Genomic DNA, 20,480 nt, shown 5'->3' on the forward strand with positions numbered 1-20,480 from the left:
TCCCAATATCTATATTTCTCTTGAAAATGCACCCGAAACGTCGTAAACTAAAGCGATTATTACAGGAACGAACCTGCGATTACACATCTCGGAGTACGCGGTTCTTGCAGCAATTTTTCCTTCTTAAGAAGGCAAGAAGCGTTCCCAGGGCGCTGTTTAATCATAGAACGCGAAGACAGCAATCGGGAGCGGCGTGGAGGCGCACCTGGACGCGAACTCGCTTCGCGGCGACGCGTTTATCAAGCGCAGGGAAACACGTCCATCCGCAGATAGCAGCGGAAATATGGCGGTTGGAAAATTTTGCCACCGCGGGGAATTGCATTTTTCGTCGTTAAAGTGTCTGGACCTGTGCGCGTGTACGCGCGACCAGTCGCGCACATACGTGCATAATGCGCGTATAAAACGGGATTCCGCAAGATTGATTCGCGCTTTTATTTCCCTCCTTCGAGCGCGCGTTCGTACCCGACGGATTTCCGTAATAGCGGGATTCGCAGTTCCGTGAAATTTATTGCGTTCATTGGACACGGATTTCGGTATGATGAGACACGTTTGATCTCGTTTCGCGAGGTATTCGGGATGCAACGTGATTTAGTGGTTGTTGGGATTTGGCAGATGGAAAGTGATATAACGCTAGGGTTTGATTCGTAGAATAATTTTAAAGGTGTACGATAGTATTTTTGAAAATATGTTATTAACATCTGACAAGAGTATATTATGAGCGATGTGTGAAGCTAAATCATAGTATTTTTGGAGGTACATTGCATTATAGGTTATTCGTTATATTCTTTCGTGTATTTATATGTCGGTATATTAAGATAAATGGCGAAGCAGGTGAAAGCAAATTTACGACTGTAATTCTGATATTGATTTTGTAATTACAACATGTTGAATTCATAAAGTGAGGCTTGATGTTGTTATACGAACACTACGTAGGGAAGACACCTTTTCAAATAAAATACTCTGTCAACCAATCGCGTATTACCAAAACTATTTTTTTATTCAATTTTTTTTTTTTTTTTTGGTTGACTATATTTTGAACGCACGGAAATTCATATTACACGTGCGTTATTTACGCCAGTAAAATATTTCTCAGAAGGGCGATATAATGATTGAAAAAAACGCTCTCTTCGTATTTCATAACTTGAACGCTAAAATAAATATTCCGATATTACAAATATAAAAAACAAATGTAATCACGGTATCTTCAAATGATGAAAACCATATCGTTTTGAAAAGGATCAATAGAATATTCGGAATGTTTCTCATTTTTCACGTATGTTCGTTCGGTGTTTACTCAATTTTTCGGATAAATGTAAACAAGATGCGCGCGCGATTTATGCGGATTTCCTTTGTGGATGCGGTCACATGCGGCGGTTATCGTGTTTGCGGATATCATCGAGGTTGGTTTTTAATATTCAGTTATTGAAAGTTTTCAACGAGCTCGTTTCGCGATAGATACGGACACGGGATTTATGAAATAACACGGGTTTCCATTCGTGGCCACCCAACGCCGCGCCGGCACAATGTAAATTCCTCGAATGGAATAAAGTTTCAATAATATAACGGTTGTTTTTGCGTGGGCGTTAATTAGCGGCAGCTTCGTTGCTAGGTATAGCATTCTTGTTATCGTTTGCGCATGCTTTTTCTCGCAATTTACAATTCATTACGTTCCTCTCGGAATGCATTATAGAAATTTAAAGACCGGCCAGTAGAAATTCATCAGGAATAATTTAATAATTTCGAAACTGACGTTGCACGCGTGTGCGTTGCGATAATTAGTATGTTTCGAGCGAAAACACGAAGCAAGAAAATATTTATAATGGACCGTGCAAGTGATACGTTCTTTCATTTTAATGAAACTTTTACATACGAAATAAACGAATTTTTATCAAAGTATAACGTTACGTGCAGCTTGAAATAATTAGTTTTACGCGGAATAAAGTTTATAGGTGTATATTATACAGCAGAGCGAGGAAATTACGAAAAGAAATTGTTACCGTTGGAATTTTTCAAGTTGCTCGTTTTTTAAGAAGCAATTTCTCGCGTGTAACGCGAAAATATTCTTACATAATATTCTATCGACGCGAACGTCACGGCTATGAAAGGGAATTGGAAAGATTTGCTTGACATTTCTTCCATTTAGATTCTACAATTTTATGAAACTGAAAAAATTGCAGTATTTCTAACGTGTCTCGGTTCTTAACGAATCGATTCTTTACATTTTTTTCCAGAACAAAGAAAACACGCTAAAACGTCTTGGAATTCTTTCTTTACCTCTTTCACAACATCCTCGATCTTCCCCAAATCTCAAAACTCAACGTCTACGCCAACCCCTCCTCTCGTACCATCTCACAAGCATAACAACATTCATCCTGCTTCCTCTGGCAAGAACAAATGATAGAACAGAAAGGAGAAAAATAAACGCAGAACCACTTAAAGTTAGCGTGGAACCATCGCGAGAGCACAAAGCGAAAGGATCGATCCTAAGGGAAACGAGGCGACGAGAAGGGAAGGTTGGTCGGCGTCGAAGTTGGTCCATGAGGGTTTATCGAGAAAACGAAGGTAGTAGGTCGCGGCTCGAGTCGTTGGTAGAAAAGGTGGCTATATACAACTGTCTCGGTCGCGAAATATTCCCGGCCCGTCGAGGCTTTCTCTCCGCGTCCCATTCTTCGCGGCTGCCCTTTCGCAGTTCCCTTCCTTTTCTTGCACCGCTTCGCGTAATTACGTCAGAAATGAAAGAAAAGCGCCCCGGGGGCAAGAGCGTTTCCGTGAAAGGCGACCCGTTTTATTATATGCGGCCAGGACGTTACCCCGATAGAAGCCAGACAACTTTTTACCCGGAGCAGCCGCGAAAGACAGGCCAGCTCGTTTTTCTCCACTTTCATAGGGCGTCGCTGCGGACCAGGGCGGCAGAGGAGGACGAGGGTCAGAGGGAAAAGTCGCGTCTATAATTCGCGGTTAAAGTTCCGTCGCTGTTCCTGACGTGGCTCCGTCTTTCGCCGAGAGGCTTCGCTAAATTATATCACGGTGTCGTTATATCTCGCGTCGTCATCCTTCGTTCACCGTTTCAAAAGCGTTGCAGGAACTCTTGTAGAGGAATTCGTGGCTGATTTATTGCATCGTGATAAGTCGATAGTTATAGCGAGTGCATAGTCGGACGAAACGATGTTTCGACGCGTGAAATTGAATCTGATTCGAAAATTGGAACGCATAAACTCATAAAAATATACACAATACGTATTTGGTTACATTGATGTATCGAATTCGTCAGAACGTCGATTCGTTTACCGTAATCATAGCAATGAATGGATCAGCATGATCGGAAAGCATACGCGGAGCTTGATAACGCGGTTTAATTTAGATTTTAACGATGATCACTTTCATCGTGTTGATAATTATAAATGCGTAACGACCTGCGCTAATATAGCGGTCGCGACACTTCGATCTGTTATTTTAATTAGAACTTTTTTGATACATATAAATTTGTGATGTTCGTAAAAGAAGGCCGTGTTTCCTTGGTCTATTATTTTGGTCCAATTCTTTGGCACACAGTAATAATTTGCGTTAATTGTAGAATTCTATAAATAGTTTCATGAATATTGAACCTTCGCGTGTTGCACGTTACATCGTTTGAAGAATGGTCTCTGTTGCGTGTTCTGAATTTATCAAACCGAATCTGTTGTACTTGTAATTGTCGAGAAATGTTCAAATTTTTGGCAAGGAAGTGTCTTCGGTATATTAATATCTGTTGTACAAAAGTTGGTACGTCTTTTGGCAACCGCAAGCGTAACAACTGTAGTTTGATTAATTAACCGCTATATAGGGTGTATACACTGTTATACACACATCCAGTATGTTAAGGAAAAAACGTATGTAGACACTCTTTATAACGTAGAATCATTTCTATGTTCGTATATTGCATATGTTATGTCAGAATTAATTCTACCGAAATGTAAATAATACGATCATTCTTATTTGGATTTATAATATTAATTTGATATTCTATATTCAAAGATGCAAAAATATAAAGATACGTTGTAGGAAAGAAATTAAATACACAAATACCTTCAAATAACGGAACAATAACTGGCACTAAATTTAATCAATAATAAAACGGAACCATCTCTCTAATTGCCTGATATCCTAATAATCTTAGTTTTATCTGTATTTTTCGTTATTTTTCATGACTGTATGAAATCGCTCTTTAACTCGCAAACGAGGCACAGTTGTTTATTCCTATTTTGAAAGTAGGTAACGCGACTTTAAAGAAGGAGACGTCATCGTTAAACTGCAATAATCCGTTGCAGCAAGAGCAACAGAAACAAGGACAAGTAATTTTACGAAGTAAGCGTTCCGTTTGTCAATAGCAGCGACATTAAATGCAGATTTCGCTGGTAGAAACGACAAGTCCGACAGTAAGTTCAGTAATTACGTTTTTCATCAATCTTCATTCGCGGAACGAGTTTGACGGAGAGAGGCAAGTTATATCTCGCGAAATATTTCGCCGATGGCCGCGTAGCGCGCTCTTACTCGCGTTTTGTTTTCAGTTATTGCTTCGGTTCTCGATCGTGACGTGACGGAATTATCGTGAACGTGTAATATTGTTCTTTTATAAGATTTGACGTCGTATTGATCGTACAATCGAGGCGAAGTTGTAGGCAAAGCGACCAAGTTCACGTGTACCTTCTAGTTTGCTGTTTGCTTCCTTCATTCCACACAATTACATATTTTCATTTCCTATTTTATTCTACGTTTTTTCCCGAACATTTTCCGATATCCATGTATATTGTCCAATTCCTTTTTGTTTTATTCTCTGTCTCTGTATAAATGTAAAGATATTGGTGCAAGAAAATGTAATAATCTCACATTAGACTACCATTTTAATTTGCCGCTTTACCGTCGCATAAACGTTAAGATAAATCGTCGTAACTTTCATTTAATTATCGCAGAAAATACCTCTTTAGAAAAAACTAAAAAAAAAAAAAGACAGGAAGAAAATATAATCAGCCTCTTTGCACCGACCGCAGTCGCTTTATTTATAATCGAGCAAAATTCCGCTCGAGCAGAAAAAGCAAAAGCAAGAAGAAAAAGCAAGTAAACCTTGCGCGCCCAGTTTTTAACCATTTTTCGCGCGAACAAACAGCGTGCAAACGGTATTACGCTGGATCGGGTCCTGGCGAAATGGCGAATCGTAATTTCATGCGGATACGTTATTCCGTCGAAACAACCAATTCGCAGAGTCATTCCCGGTAATTGTGCTCCGCGGCCAGTGGCGGCAACGCAACGGACAAAAAGATAAAAGTGAAAGAGAGAGGGAGAGAGAGAGAGAGGGAGGGTGAGAGAGAGAAAGCAAAAGAAAAGCGCTTCGTGCACAATGGCGGTTTAAAAATGTTAGCCTGGCCGCGCGCATTGAAGTTTTTACACAGTGGATAATAACTTTTAATGAAAACAAACGGCCACCGCGCCGGACTCCGCTTCTGTTTTGTCGCACACGCGCCGCTATCCACGTTGAAACGCACAGCCAACCAGAGAAATTCGCTGCGATATCGATGCTCTTCGATCAGCAGACTGCTGTTCACGAGCAAAGATCACTAAAATATGGTGCTTTGTCGATGAATTACATAAACAATATGGTTATGTTGTTTATAATCGTATATCTTCTTGGTAGTTAAGTTGATTTGTGTCTATGGGAACATTTATAACGTTTAATCTCAAAGCATCGAGCACCGAGTTATGTTCGAAGTATAAGAAAGTGTATAAGAATGGATTGATCAGAGGGTTAATTTTGTTAAATTAAAAGCAGGGTTTCAAAATAAATTTCTAACCGATAAGCTACAATTCATAAATCTGTAGAGAGATTTGTAACATAAATAGGGACGCAACATCGTGGTGGACAGAGGCAAGACAATCGAAAGAAAGAATGGAAGAGAAACATTAGAAACTGTAATGACTGAAATCGCTGGGGGGGTTGCAGACCAGTAAAAGGGGCAGGAAGGGTTGTAATTACGCGATCTTCGTGACTGGGATAAGGTAGAAACGACGATAAGGGAGAGACGATGATTCGAGGGAAAAAATGAAAAGAAGAATAGAAAGAAAAGAATCTTTCGATCTAGTCATTCTACAAGAAACATTTAATTCTCACAAAATAAATCGCATGGAGGATTATGAAATAAATATAAAGAAAAAGAAAAAACAAAAATTCGAAACACGTGAAAAGAACTCCTATGAAAGCGTATGATTCATTTTAATAATATCAAGAATACCTTTGTAACAAACGATTCGCTTATACACAATGGCGCGTAGTTTAAAAAAACAAGCAGGTTTTTGCAGTGAAATTTTCTGTTCAACAAGGTAAAATTATTCTCGACCTCGAAAAATTCTATTCAAGCGATTACTAAAGCAACAGGAACTAAACTGTCTCGGTCGGTTTGTTTAAAGCATAGAATCGATAGCGACGATTCGAAAAAGCCGATTGATAAAATACGTATACATGAGCGAACGGACGATTTAAAAATTACCGCTTAGAAATTGCTCCCCATTTGTCAGCAATGTTTGCACGCCCATAGACTCGATCCAAATCACATTCTGTTTGCCTGTGACAGCGCAAACAGCCGGAGTGCACCCGACAGAGGAGAGTCTCCGCGTGCATTGATGGAAAAAAGAGTTGGGACGGTGTTCACAGGTGTCCTGTGCGCGAAAAACCAACCCCTACAAAGTGTGTTCTATCTGTTGTACGTATGCACGACGCTCGCGTTTTGTTGCCACAGCGATTCGAGCGCGACTGTTTTGCAACAATAATTCATCCCTTGAACGTGTCGCGTCTGCATCCTATATCTCTTTTACTTGTTTCTTCTTTTGCTTCTTTTTTACTCTTTGCGAATTGCATTCTCTCAAACAAATCTGTATAATATGCTAGGATCGCTTATCATTTCTGAATATTTACAATTTTTTCCTTCGCTGCTTTCGCGCGTTGCTACCATTTTTTTTTTTTTTTTTCTCTTGACCATTCGAAGAATCAGTTTAGTTGACAGACCTGGAATCGTGAAGTAATCACGAATGCTGCTATGTAGTTATTAAACGAATGTCGTTTAAGAACTTTACGCTTTGCATCAGATTTTAGTAGAAATTTTAGCGGACCTTCTTTCCTACTCTATTTCGTTACGAGTGCATAGAGTAAGAAAGAGAGTAAAAATATAAAAGTTTGAACGGAAAAATCTATTAATCTAAATTCGCCAGAAGAAGATTATAGATGGAAAACAACAATCACAGATTGTGTTACTATTTGAAGAATTTGCTCGTGAAGACTCTATTTACCTTTCTTGATAGGACAGAACAATTAATAGACTTGAGTCAATTTAAATTTTAAATGTGCGCTGCAAGACACGGCGACAAAACAGCGCAGCAACGCGGGATTCAAATTCGATAATTCGGACAAGATACATAAAAATCTGCCAGAAACCCGCTATGGAGAAACCCCATTTCTTTGACCTGAATAATCGATACAATATTCTGCGTTTAAATTCAGGGAATCCGGCGATCGCCGGCGGAAACGAGCGATACAAAATTCGGCATACCGTTCAGAAATACTTTTACGAAACACGATATAACACAAACATCGCCGCGGTGTATTCGTCGTTTTCGAATAATTTCACCGATTTCACCCCTTTAACAACATATTTTTTCCCCGCCACGGCGAACGCGGCAGCCGTTCTCACGAAAATATCATGTTGCTTTTCATTTAACGTGGAAACACCGACATTCACTCGGTTAGCCGTGGCTCGTGTTCCGCGTAAATTAACGGCTTCCCGGTGTGGTATCGAAGTGTATCGTCAGTTTTCAGTCGATTAATTGGCCTGCATTTGTAAGAATTTCAATCTCGACACGAGGAAACACGACGATCGAATATTCCGCGAGTCGAATCGAAAAAGACGATACAACCGCTGATCAAGTTTCTTTGATAGAAATCGCGTTAGGGATTGCCATTAGGCCACAATTATGATATAGTCGTAAATAGAAAATTGTATTTGTAGGTACTCTTATTTGAGATTCTAGATGCGTATAATCTTGCGAATATTGTCTCGTAATACCTTAGATACCATTTTGCAAATACCTGAAATATCATCCACGATATTATTCGAAAAGCTTTTAATTTTGTAATTGTCTATGACAAAGATAAGGCAAGAGCTTAACGATAGCCATAATCGGACAATCATTTATAATCATCCAATTTCGCACAGCTAGCTGATTAAATCACGCTACGACAGCTTGCAAAGTCACGTCCATATTACATACATCAGACAAATTTTCGACTTCAGCTGAAATTGCGTGCACCGGTTAACGACCATCAAAATTCAATGAAACCGATACCAAAACCACTACGAAACAGCGCATGAACTCCATCCAAAAATCCCCGGTCCACCATTGTCACGTTTCATAAACTGACGATTCACTCGTTTCAAAATTACCGAGTTGCGCACACGCGAGAACTGCACGATAACGAAAAATCCTCCTTGTCGTGGCACGAATCGTTCCGCGACCTTCGTTACGAGCGTTTACCAGCGTTGCTCTTCGAAGCTGGCAGCGGTCGTCTGACGAACGACGCGATGGTCACCGCAAAAATATAAATGACGTTGCAACAGCGAAGGGTGAAATGGGCGCAGCGGAGGGAGCGAAATCACGTGTATCTCTTTTTCGTGCGACCGCCTTGCAGCTTAATGCACTGCAGCAAAACGCACTTTACGCGCGCCAGAAAAATGAGGGAACAGGCCGTGCGTATCGCGCCATCATGGTGGTCAGATGCTTCGTAAACAATGTGTTCAGCACGCGCTACCCCTCGTCCAACGGGTTACAAACTGGATACGACCATTTCGCGGCAATAATTCATCGGCGGTGAACATTTATGCGCGCCGGTGCGCGTCCCCTCTATGACTTTTTTCGCGTCGCATATACGAGAGCCAGTCCGTGCTTTACACGCTTTGAAAAATGTTTTATCGCGCCGATCTTTCTCGCACTCTCGATTTCCCTCGCTATCAATGAGAAACGATCTTCCTGCTTTTTTCTCCTTTTCTATGTTACTGTCTTTTTTTTTTTTTTTGGCTTTGAGTCCTCGTTATTTTCAGCGAGCTTTCTAGATTTCACAGGTCGAACGTTTATTCATAAGGTTGGAAAAGGAGAAGTTGGCGTCGCTTTTTGGGTTGTTTGAGATTTCTATCTGAAAGTTAAAAAGGATAATTTGGACGATTACCTTCTTTAGTGATTGCCAATAAAATCGGTTGAGATCGATAATGTAGTAAATATAATTTTCCATTTTTAAAAGGACATACACATTAATTATAATACTTGCTACCAGTAGCAAAAGCAAATCACCGCAATTTCGCTAAATCCCGAACACCATCTTCTGCGGCATTGATTCGATCGAAATTTTAGACCGCTATAATCCATCTCTATGCGTTCCCTTATCCTTCTAACTATCTGATCCTACACGCTAAAGTCCTGCAGTGTGTTCAGTGGCTCGCGAAAAGTTCTACGTCCACGTTATCGTAATATACGTAAACTCCAGGTTAAAAACTTGTACTTTATAAAAGAACTTGATAAGGGATATCGATCTGTGTCAATACGTTTACTGGTATAGTAGACTCGTAAAATGTCTCTACAAGTGTTCGGATACTTTCGTGAGCTATTATACATGGAACAACGCTGAACGACGTTGAATAGAGATACACGTTGCTCGAATTAACGCCGGAAGCGAGTTCGAGGCGGCTCAGAAGAGCGGAAAAAAGATTCCTCGGCGGAAAATCGCGCGTTACGTTCTAGCGAAGGGGTGTGCGCATTGTTAGGCTGTGTCGTTCGGCCGGCAGTCGTTAAAGCGAATATTACGGTAATACGGAGAAATTGTGGCCAGCCGAACGAACGAAGAGAAACCAGCGAAAGGGACGACTAGGTGGTGGCATTTGTTCGCCGCGAGCTAGACCGTGAATTTTCCAGGGACGAGCGATTGCCTGGCGTCGAATACACAAAGCGAGATCGCGCAACAACGGCTCAACCATCTCCGTTTCTCTTCTGGCTTCTCTTCTGTGTCTGTACAGTCCCGTGCTCTTTCTTTCTCACCAGACACGTTTCGTTCGTTCGTTGTGGGGTAGGAACGCCGGAACAAAGCAGATTGCTCTCCGGCCGGCGTTAAGTTTCCTCGCGGCGGCGACGGTGGCGGCTTAATGACTTATCAGACGGGAAAATAGCGTGAAAGTGGATTATTCAAATTCTTCGCCTCGCGTATTATTATGCATGGAAAATTATCAGCGGCGGCCTCCACCGGGAGGCGAGTTTGATTACGACCTGAACGAGCTTTCTCCCCGAGACCCGCGCCAACTTCTTTCGGTAGCTTTGTTTGTTGCGCAGGTGGATCCGTTGATTTCAAGCGTGTTCCGCGTGTTGAATTGTTTTTCTCGCAGATCGACGCTTATTTATACCTGACTATTGGTTGGTTTGTACGTTCATGCTTCGATTTAATTATCAGTCGAATAGTTGCATGTGGGATGGGAAATTTTGGTATTTGTACGTGTATCTGCTAGTGATAGAATTTGGATAATTAAAAGTGAGATGTGTTCAAATGAGAATGAAAATGAGAGTTTGTTGCGAAATGAGAGTATATTATTTTACTAATATCTTTCTTCCGCTTAAATTCTCTTAATTCAATGACGAGAATGTTATCAGCCCTTCTAAAGTTTCCAAATTTTCCAAATTCTCGAAAATCCTATACTAAAATGAACGACCATTAAAGAATCAAGCGAATCACGCAAGACGAACCGCTCCTAATCGATCATGCCCGAGCATCACGAACTCTGTCACGTCTCGATAAATGGCCCTAGATTCCTCGCGTTCCGTCGAACTTACGACGAAGCCTTCAAGTATGAAATCCACGCACGACATGGGCGTGTTTCGAGTCGTCTCGATAATTCAGGAAATCGATTGCACGGAGGACGAAACAGGGAACCGGGTCTTTTACGATTCTGCTCCGTATTTGCGTTATAGTCGAGGAAATCTGCGTCCTGTGCTATAGTGCGGTCTCATTGCATCGATATACCGAAGGTGCACCGGAAACGGCTACATAGAGATGCTCTCAGTCTGCGTATCCGCATTGTTATGGCCACGTTTCCGGTCGTTTGTCCTACGAGGAGACATTCTGAAATCTCCTCGTCAGTTGTGCATTGCGTTTCCCTATTCGGCTTCGGTACGCCTTCCTCGAAGATCGTAAAGCGGTCTTATCGCGCTGACAACGCGAGATGCATCGTATCGAGACGTATCGAGCAAAGGAAGATCGTTAACGATCGGAAAAATCGTAAAGAATCGGCGATACGAGCCGATGTTATGTTGCGTGAAGTCTAAGAATACTTACACGTTAAGAATTAAATCTCCGAATATTGATTGATCAAAGAAGTTGAAATATTTCTTACGCCAAATACTGCGTACGATACAAATCAAAAGAACTTCGTAAAATTAGCAAATCGAGGCCATAAAATACATAACAGAACATTCGTGGATAGGGCTGTAACGATAAAAGCTTGACTACCAGAAACTCTTAACAGCGATCGCGATAAAATCGCTGTGGCAAGGACGTGAACGCAGACGCGTTGCCATTGTGGAGAGCAGCAGGTGCCATTCGGCGAATGGCAGCGTTATCGCGCATTCTCCGGTTCCAGGTTATGTCAGGGTTACGCACAGCCTATTCAGAAGTGGCCATGCACCGTGTTCAAAGGGCCATTACGAAAATGACCATTAAAATAAATTACTCTCATCGCGGGTAACGTAACGCCCGACAACGCTCGCCAATACCTTGGAATACGTGGCGCGGAAATAGTTCGCCGCGTACGAATCAATTTACGCAAATAATGGCACTGGGAACAGGGCGCAGGGCCGCCGGGCGAAATTTTCACCGCTAGAAACAGTGGACCATCGAACCGAACACCTTTGTGCACAGGAAAATGTTCATCCTCCGTTGGATTTTGGTCACGATAGCAACTGAAATTTCGTGATGAATACGAGTTCTAGAAATCGTCTATCCCGTTACAGTTATTTCGGGCTGCAGGTGGCCGAAGCCATATTTCAAGGAATTTCGAATGGATTATTGAGCAGTCAGATTTGAAATGAATGGCGGTGGCGAAGTTATTACTGGAAATCTTTTTCTGGTGTTTGGTCATTCCATCGCTTGTCCGAAGTATAAAGGTCTTTTCGGGCGTAGAATGAATTACGGATGTTTTTAGCTGTAACCAGTTTAAAATTCATTACGTTTCTCGAAGTCACGAAAATGTATCGCGGCGGAGAATGACGTTAACGCTGAATTAATTACAAAGAAAATGAGATCGTACTTTTAAACGTTAAAATACATAGATTAGAATTTTTTAAATCTTCATTTTTATACACCACTGTATGATTCTCGGTACGCTATTTTTAATCACGATATAGTTTTATAAATAGCGTAATATCAATTTTGAAAGCTATATAAAACTAAAGTAGACACCGACTGAATTGGCCATCTTCCTTCTGTTTCATTCTTGTCATAGGAAAAAGAGGATAGCAGGTATGTTGTAGATTAGGTAAGAAAACCGGAGGGGACCCACATGTAGAAAGACAAAGGCAATATAAAAGGACAGATACAGAATGATATCTCTTAGAAAGATGAGGAGATAAAATAAAGAGGGTATACCTTTGCGAGAAGAAGGGCAAAGGTTACATTAGAAAATAAATATAATACCCGTACCCTTCTTCTATAAAAAGTCACTTAGAATTAATTGAATCGAACGATAAAAATGATAAATTTTTTTCTGAAATATTGTTATTTCGTATAAAATCCATTACTTGTATCTACACGAAAAGGATAATTTCTACTTATGGATAAACAGAGAGAGAGAGAGAGAGAGAGAGAGAGAGAGAGAGATAAAGAAAGGGAAAAGAATATGGACGTTTGTAGAGGTATTTTTCTTCTTCCTGCTATTTCCTCGTCGACCCCTTTATTTTAACGCTCGATATTACCGTTTTTAGAGGAGCGAACCGTGGCCAGAGCGTTTGACGGCGAATCGAGTGGCGGTACATCGAAATCCTTTTTCGACGCGATTCAGCAAATATTGACGCTTGCAAATTGAAATTTGCATGGACGGCGAAATTGGCAAAATATTTCTGCTCGTAAAAGAACGTTCGGCGACGCGCTGCGTGGCCCGTATAGCGAGAAATGGAAACCCAGCTATGTCGAGAAGCGACGACGTCAACGGTGTTTGCCTCTAGGGAATATCACTCGTTGCCTGACGTAAAACTGAACCCTTAAATTTAATATCACGCGTCCGATCGCCCCGAAAACATCTTTGCTCGCCCTCTTTCTTCGATCGAGTTACTGTCCAGAAAGAAAATTTCATTCGTTTGTATCGTACTGGATTAAGCTCGTTTCTAGTGTTCGATTGTTTATTGAATTGTAATTTTTGTTATATAGATAACTTCAGTACTGTCGATACCAAGATACCTATAGCGAAGCTGTCTACTATCAGCGTTAAATCGATATAATTAACGTAATTCACTTGTGTAATTTTTACAAATTATTATTCCACATTTACAAAGTGTATATTTATCGGAATGAAAATTTGAACATTCTTATCGCCCAATTGTTTCTTAACAACATCACGATAGACGCCTATCAACTACGTAGGACGAGTCTTCTTTTATCAACAAACATTGAAACAATTAATTTATATGATATATTTACTACAATTTAATGGAAACTAACCTATCAAGGTTTCGTAATTTAGAGCGCTATAAAAATTAATAAATCGTTGAAATTTTGTAAAAGGCAACGAAAAGTCTGATTTCAAACAGCAGTTCACAATTACAAACCAATTCCTCTTAAATCTAAAAATGTCTCAATTTAAATGTCTAATTTAAAAAATGTCTCTGGTCTCCAAAAAATCTGAATTCTCAACATTATCTGGTAATATTTTCAGGGTCCGGTCGGGGAAGTGGGCGGCGTCAGGCTGCCGTTGCAGTCATTACATGGGTACGGATCTGTGTTCATGTACTCGGCGTCGACGAGTCCCGGGGGTGGAAGTGGTCAGGGTGGCGGAGGCGGAGGAGAAGTAACCCTCCGCCTCCGCGAACCCGAGGACATTCCCGAAGAAGTTCTTGCACGCCTTGAGGACACAGCCACCCTCTCCATCTCCCTTCAAGGCGACGCAGTGCTAAGGCTGGGGGCGGCTGGCACGGGTAAGTCCCATTTTTATCTCTTTCTGGTCACCTGTTCTTTCTCTGTATTGGATAAAGAGCAGTAAATATTTTAACAGGATAAAGCTTCATCGTGATTTTCGAGAAATCAATTCGTTCAATTTGTCGTATCTGTCGTTATTGTAGCAGATTTGATGTAGACCACTGCTCAAAAGTTTTATATTCATTTGAACGCTAGATAGAGTTAGGTCATAACCAAGAGACGTAGAAAAGCAAAGTTTGTGTGATTTGTACAAAATATAGGTAGGTTAGTAGCGAGAGTGTTAAGAGGATGAAAATTCTGTATTGAGACTAGCGATAGCTTGAATAACTGGTAAATTCGTTTCTTTTATTAACAAAGCTGAACACAAAATCATTAGTCATTAGTTTATAGGAATAAGAAGAACGTGAAAAGAACGTTTGAATGGGTTTAAATTAGAGTGTTTTAATTCGGTCGGACTAACTTTAATAAGGTTGATGTTTAAAATAAGATTTATTTTATAAAGATACGCTTTTATTATGCACGTATAAATCCACGTGGAAACATTATTACGTAATATTATCAATTCAAAATGTGTATTCCGTATGGAAATTCAATTCCCCTCCGTATTTGCATATAAAACCGATATTTCTTTTTTAACTTTATAATATCACCCTAAGAAACGCCGATTGATAGAATTTTAACGCGAAACGAGATTAGGAATATAGAATGGCTGTAGAAACGTTGATATTCTTCGATAAAAGCATAATCGGAATGTCGAACTATAATCGAATGAACGTTCTTCACTCGGCTGAACGATTAATCGAGGTCAAATTAAAAAGTGTTACGGTGGTCAAAGTCGAGGGACGAGCGGCTGGACGATAAATAATTGGCTTATACGATGCATAAATTCCGACGGGGTCGCAGCCTTCGTGAAACTTACTCCAGAATTTATTATAATGGGAATTGCCCCCTCGTATTTTTGGGATCGCAATTAATTTTCTCGTTTCCGAAGCGCGCGCGTATGCGGCCTCGGCCAGATTAGCCAGCGCGTTTGCACGCGTGTGTGCAGCCTAATGCAGAATTATTTTACTGAAATACGCCGATCCCTGGCACGCATTATCGCCGATACTACTTTTGTGCGATGCATTTTTCGTTGATAAGCTGGCCATTCGTTTCGTTTTATCGGCGCTCGATGCCGCTGCTAGCCTGTCGTGAAATTTGTGAGCTCGATTAGTTGGTGAACGATCGTGCTGCTTGCTCGTATAAGTACACTTTATCGCGTATTAAATATTCAGTCGTAAAATGTTATCCTACGAGGAAATCTTAATTTTACTTCAAATAGGAAGCCAGGGATCCGATAGTTGAATTAAAACAGGTTATTTATTGGTCGTTGTAACTGATTCTGAAGTAAATGAGAGGTTGAAGCGTGTTTCAGTTATACGTGCGACGTTTATACATAGGTTTAATTGCTTATATTATAATTAAGGGTGAATATAGCGAAAAGATTAATTTTTGTAGAATCTTCAAGAAGAAAGTTATGCTTTTCATAGATTTATATATAGATCGATATGTCGATAAAATGTTAAGATCGAGCTGAAAGCTCGCAAAACACACGATCCACCAACTAATAAATAGAACCAAAAATAAACCAATTTCCTCGATGGAAATGTCCATTAAAACGGATTACACTTGCGAACATCTGAAAATGTAGCAAGAAACATCTTTGTAGAATCAGCGAAGCTATTTCATGAAACCGGAGCCGTTCGCTCTAAAAATACACGAGAACACAGTGACGGCTCTAGAAATCTAAATGAACGTCGTACTCGACGTTTCCCCTTGCCGCAATCGTCGGAATCGATTGCATTAACGATTAACTTCGAAGGAGATGGAGGCGTAACCTCGATCGAGTCTCTGCTTTCTCGAAAGACGGAACTTCCAGATTGCTTCAGTTTCGCGTATTTCCATTGAAACTAAACGTATAGCTTTGTTGGCCCAATGGAAACGGTCGCAGCGCGCAGCTTGATCTCGATAAATCGCTTTAAGCATCGCTATTGCAGCCGAGACGGAAGATCGCGTTTTGAAAACATCAGCTGGAAAATAAAAGTTTTCTTATTGCGAACACGGCGTTCGATCTGTTTATTCGAAGAAACTTTTCGATTGAGATGGTCTTTCAAATGGCCAACTGTTCGATATTTCTCGCATGTTCTTCTGCTTCTTCGTCATTCTGTTTAACCTGTTTTTCAATATACATACAAATGTAATAGCTTTACAATTGACAGCTACGTTGCAGCGGATCGTATCATCGAAATAAGTATTATGTATTGTATTTACCGATCTCTATGATAGAATCTGAATAGACTTTTAATATTAACGTTCTTGAAAATGAGATTTTAGCCAACGAATTTCGTTTTCTATTTTGAATTTATTCTAAACGCTCTGTCCAGCTGTGTTTGTAGCGTGAAATTATAGAAATGAAAAAATATGTATTAAAATTACTTTGTTTCGAAAATGGTTTAACCGTCTCCAAGATACGGTAGTCTCAGTTATCTCGACCACAAAGATTAAATATTTGAATGTAGCAAATCTTCTAACACGAAACCAGAAGGAAAACTCAAACTAGTAAATCGCTGAATTATGTACCAAATTTTTCGTTCACGCTCGAATCTAAATACTTTGTCTCGAACATTCAAAACTTAACGATACAAGAACGAGACAACACGAACAAAACTTCACGCGGATTTCGAATTCTCGCAGTTAACTCGAATAACCTCCATTCATATTTCTCTAAACAGCTCTTAAAGCCATCTGGTTGTATCCACCTCGAAGGTCTCATTAAAAGCAGACATTCGTTTCCCGTATTTTTCTGGGGGAAACAGCAGACAAAAGCGGAGAATCCCGGGGCTTTCGCTCTGGCCGAGAGCAACAGAGGAACCACATCGGTAGAGAGCCAGTAGAAACGGATTAAAACTTTTATCAGGGCTTTCAAAGGCAGCTGGTCCACGGGACAGAGGGTGCCCCGTGGCTCTGCCGAAAAGAGGATTCGTGAAACGATCGAACGTTAACTTCCGGACGATTTGTCTGAGCCTCCCACGGTGGTGGCGGCTGCCTCTCGCGTATGCCGCGATAAATCCCGGATTTTCATAAGTTTCCTCTCTCCCTATGGTCCTTATTCGGTCGCGAGAAGGTCGAGCCATCGAAAGCTTTTTCGCCTGTCTCGTGGGCCACGAGTTTTCCCCCCTTCTCTTTCTTCTGCCTCGTATTCTAAGCGTTTCAGCCACGACGCAACGATCGAATCAAGATATATGTCCACCGTTTCTCTTTTTTTTTCCTTTCTTTCCTTTTCTCGGCAAGACGTAGCCGAGAAAGGAAATAGCGAGAGAAAGAAGGAGATTTATCGAAGTTGCGGCTTGTTATCGAGGCTTTACGTCGCTCGAGAGCCGCGATAAAGGTGCTAGCAATTGATTAAGAGGGTCGTTTGCGCCAAGGAAATGCTACTTCAAACGCGACCCCCGCCCGATCTTAGCCGCTTTTCAGGCCTCTTCTGTGCCACACCACTCGGATTCTTTTGTTCCACCTCGTTTCGCGTCAAAACTTTCGCGGTAATCCGACAACCTCGCCGGGAATTCGGAGATTTTACGCCGGTAATCTGGTACGTTTTACCTCGTTGTTCTCCTGGATTCGAAACTGATTTTACTTGTGTGCACGCGCAGCGGTAACAAAATGTAGGTTGGAATTCGACGACTTGCAGCTCTGGGTGATTATGAGGTAGTAAATTGTCACGCACGTGTAGAATGTATTTCGAATTTATTAGTTGTAATGTATTATATTAGGTGCCTTTTAGAAATTGAAACTTTATGCGCGGCTATAATATAAATTCAATAAAATTACTTAAGAAACTAAAATTCGAAACCTTATAAAGAAATGTTGATAAGGATTAAACAAATTTGTACTTTTTTAACAAATATGTAATTAATCACATTGCAATGTATTAAATTGAATTAGAAATTTCGTCGAACAGCATTTTATTAATAAAACACGTGAAATGTTTGGTTTTTGTTAAGTTTCAATTTGCAAAGCTCAGTCTTCCCCGATAAAAGCAACGGCGCAGTGGTATTAACCAGACTTAGACAGACGCCACGCGACGGTAAACGATACTCGTTTATGGCCAGCCAACACGACGTAAAAGAAGAACCAGAAACAAAGTTGCAGTAAGAAAACTACCGTTTTGCTAAAATCAACATTGCCGCGCGTTTCCTCCTCTAAACTGGAAATTCGAAACAGGACAGGCAATTTTATGGACATTAGCTTGGAAAAAGTGACACCTGCAAACCACACGTTGTGGTGTAGGTTTGCGAAAAAAATCTCAATCGAATTTTCGACGCGTGTTTAGAAATCGATAATCGTTCGGTTACCAACAAGAATAATCGTACGTTTCTATAAATCTATCGGAAGTAGAACGAAAACGTAGCTATATATAGGAATGCGTTGCGGTTGCGTCGATTACATTTCCCAAAATTAATTTCATTAACGTTGGGACAACAAGGTAAATACTCAAATATATTACAATCAAGCCCCTACAGGCTGTAATTACGTGAATTCATTGGTCATGTGTTATTTTAAACATTTACAACAAAGTGGAAAATAATTGATGGATATTCTGCAACGATCATTATGCACCAGTTTGATCGAACGTTGTTATTCGGTGTGTGATCATGATTTCATGATTATCAATCTGTAATAATTTCCTGATACATCCACGTTGGTGAAGAGATATTTTGCCAACCAAAAATGTTTTCTAACCTTGGTATTGCTTTTTACGAGATTCCATAATCTCTATAGCTGTGTTCTTCCTCGAAAATGAAACCTCCAACGAAATTTTATTATTCTCGATATTCCTTTCACTTTCAAACGTTCGGCTTTCTTACAATCTTCTTGATTACGGTCGTACAACGCTGCATTTGTATGAAAGGGGATGAAACGATGATCTTGCAGAATTTTATTATCCCCAACTAATCCATATCTCTTGAACCCAGAATTAAACTCCTCTGAAAAAAGAACCGTTCTACAAATTCTCGAAATAAATTTACCATCCTCCCAACGATCATTTCCAACAACCAGCAAAAGCAAAAATCTACGAATCTTACGAGTAGAGCTTCGAAGCTCGTGTAACGTTTCTGCGCGGCCATAAACCGCGTAGGAATGGAAACAGGCGAAATAAAGGAATACTCTTGGCGGAATACTCGTCGCGCGTGGCAATAAGTCTGAAATATGCCAGCGTTTTATTCTCGCCGCGCGAATACCTACGAGAAAGAGCGGGTCGCGGCCGAGAAAAAGATCGGTGCGCCGCGACCTGTGAAACTGTAGGGTGGACGGGGGTGCGGGCGTGGATTTCGCGTCGAGGAAAAAATGTCTGCGGTACGCGCGGTTTACATGGCGAACACGAGATGTAGGCAGGGAGGGAACGTGGACGCAAACAATTCCCGTGGAGCATGCGCCGCGTAAATACGAGCGTGAGACTGTGCAAGAGGGTAGCGAGACGCGATGGGGATGGGTTGCATGCACGTATGCGAAGGAACACCGTGTCGGTGGAGAAAAATACTAGGTAGGGGGTTGTGTACATGCGAGACTCGGCCGGAAAAGTTTGCGGGCAGAGCAATTCTCGTTATAACTTTGGCTCTGCGGAAACTTAAACTGCTGCCGGCCGAACACGCGGAACTTTCCGCCGTTTTCCTGCTCGGGACAATCGTCCCGCTTCTGCTGCCTGTCCTTTCGGTTGGATAGCACGCAGGCGAGAGAACGATCCCTCTACGCTCGTCTTTTTCTCTTGGCTTCCTTCCCGTTTTCTCGTTTTCTCTTCGTACGGCTCGAACTGGTCTTTCCATACGTTGTCGCGGAACTCTGGTTTAGAGAGGTACAAGGAAAGACGTGGTACGAGCTTGTGAATTATTCTACTGATTTTCAATCGTGAACGTTTCGTATTTGAAATTATGAGAAATTTATATGTACTTGCGATTATCGCTCATTTTCACGCAGCAACGATAAAACGTAAGCTTATCCTTGCTCCAAACCTAATATAATCCTAATATGATTATTTTTAAACATCTGTGCGTATAACCTTGTAATTTAAGATCCACTGATGGCAGATGCTTCGTTACAATTTGTAATAATTTCTTTAAATACAAAAAACTATACGCTTTTTCTGAAACTAATTAGAACGCTTATACTCTATAAGAAAGATCACACACAAATATGAAAGATC

General features: G+C 40.8%; 1 protein-coding gene across 7 annotated transcripts in view; it reads left to right on the forward strand.

Moving 5' to 3' along the window:
- Window positions 1–20,480, forward strand: part of LOC126871786 (uncharacterized) — a 585,120-nt gene that overhangs the window by 324,496 nt on the left and 240,144 nt on the right. For all 7 annotated transcript variants that reach the window (XM_050630990.1, XM_050630993.1, XM_050630991.1 and 4 more), the window contains one exon: window positions 13,983–14,241. In XM_050630990.1, coding sequence (XP_050486947.1) covers window positions 13,983–14,241 — 259 coding nt within the window. The remainder of the gene's footprint in view (window positions 1–13,982; window positions 14,242–20,480) is intronic.

This window comes from Bombus huntii, chromosome 12, assembly GCF_024542735.1.
Source record: "Bombus huntii isolate Logan2020A chromosome 12, iyBomHunt1.1, whole genome shotgun sequence".
Classification (NCBI taxonomy): domain Eukaryota; kingdom Metazoa; phylum Arthropoda; class Insecta; order Hymenoptera; family Apidae; genus Bombus; species Bombus huntii.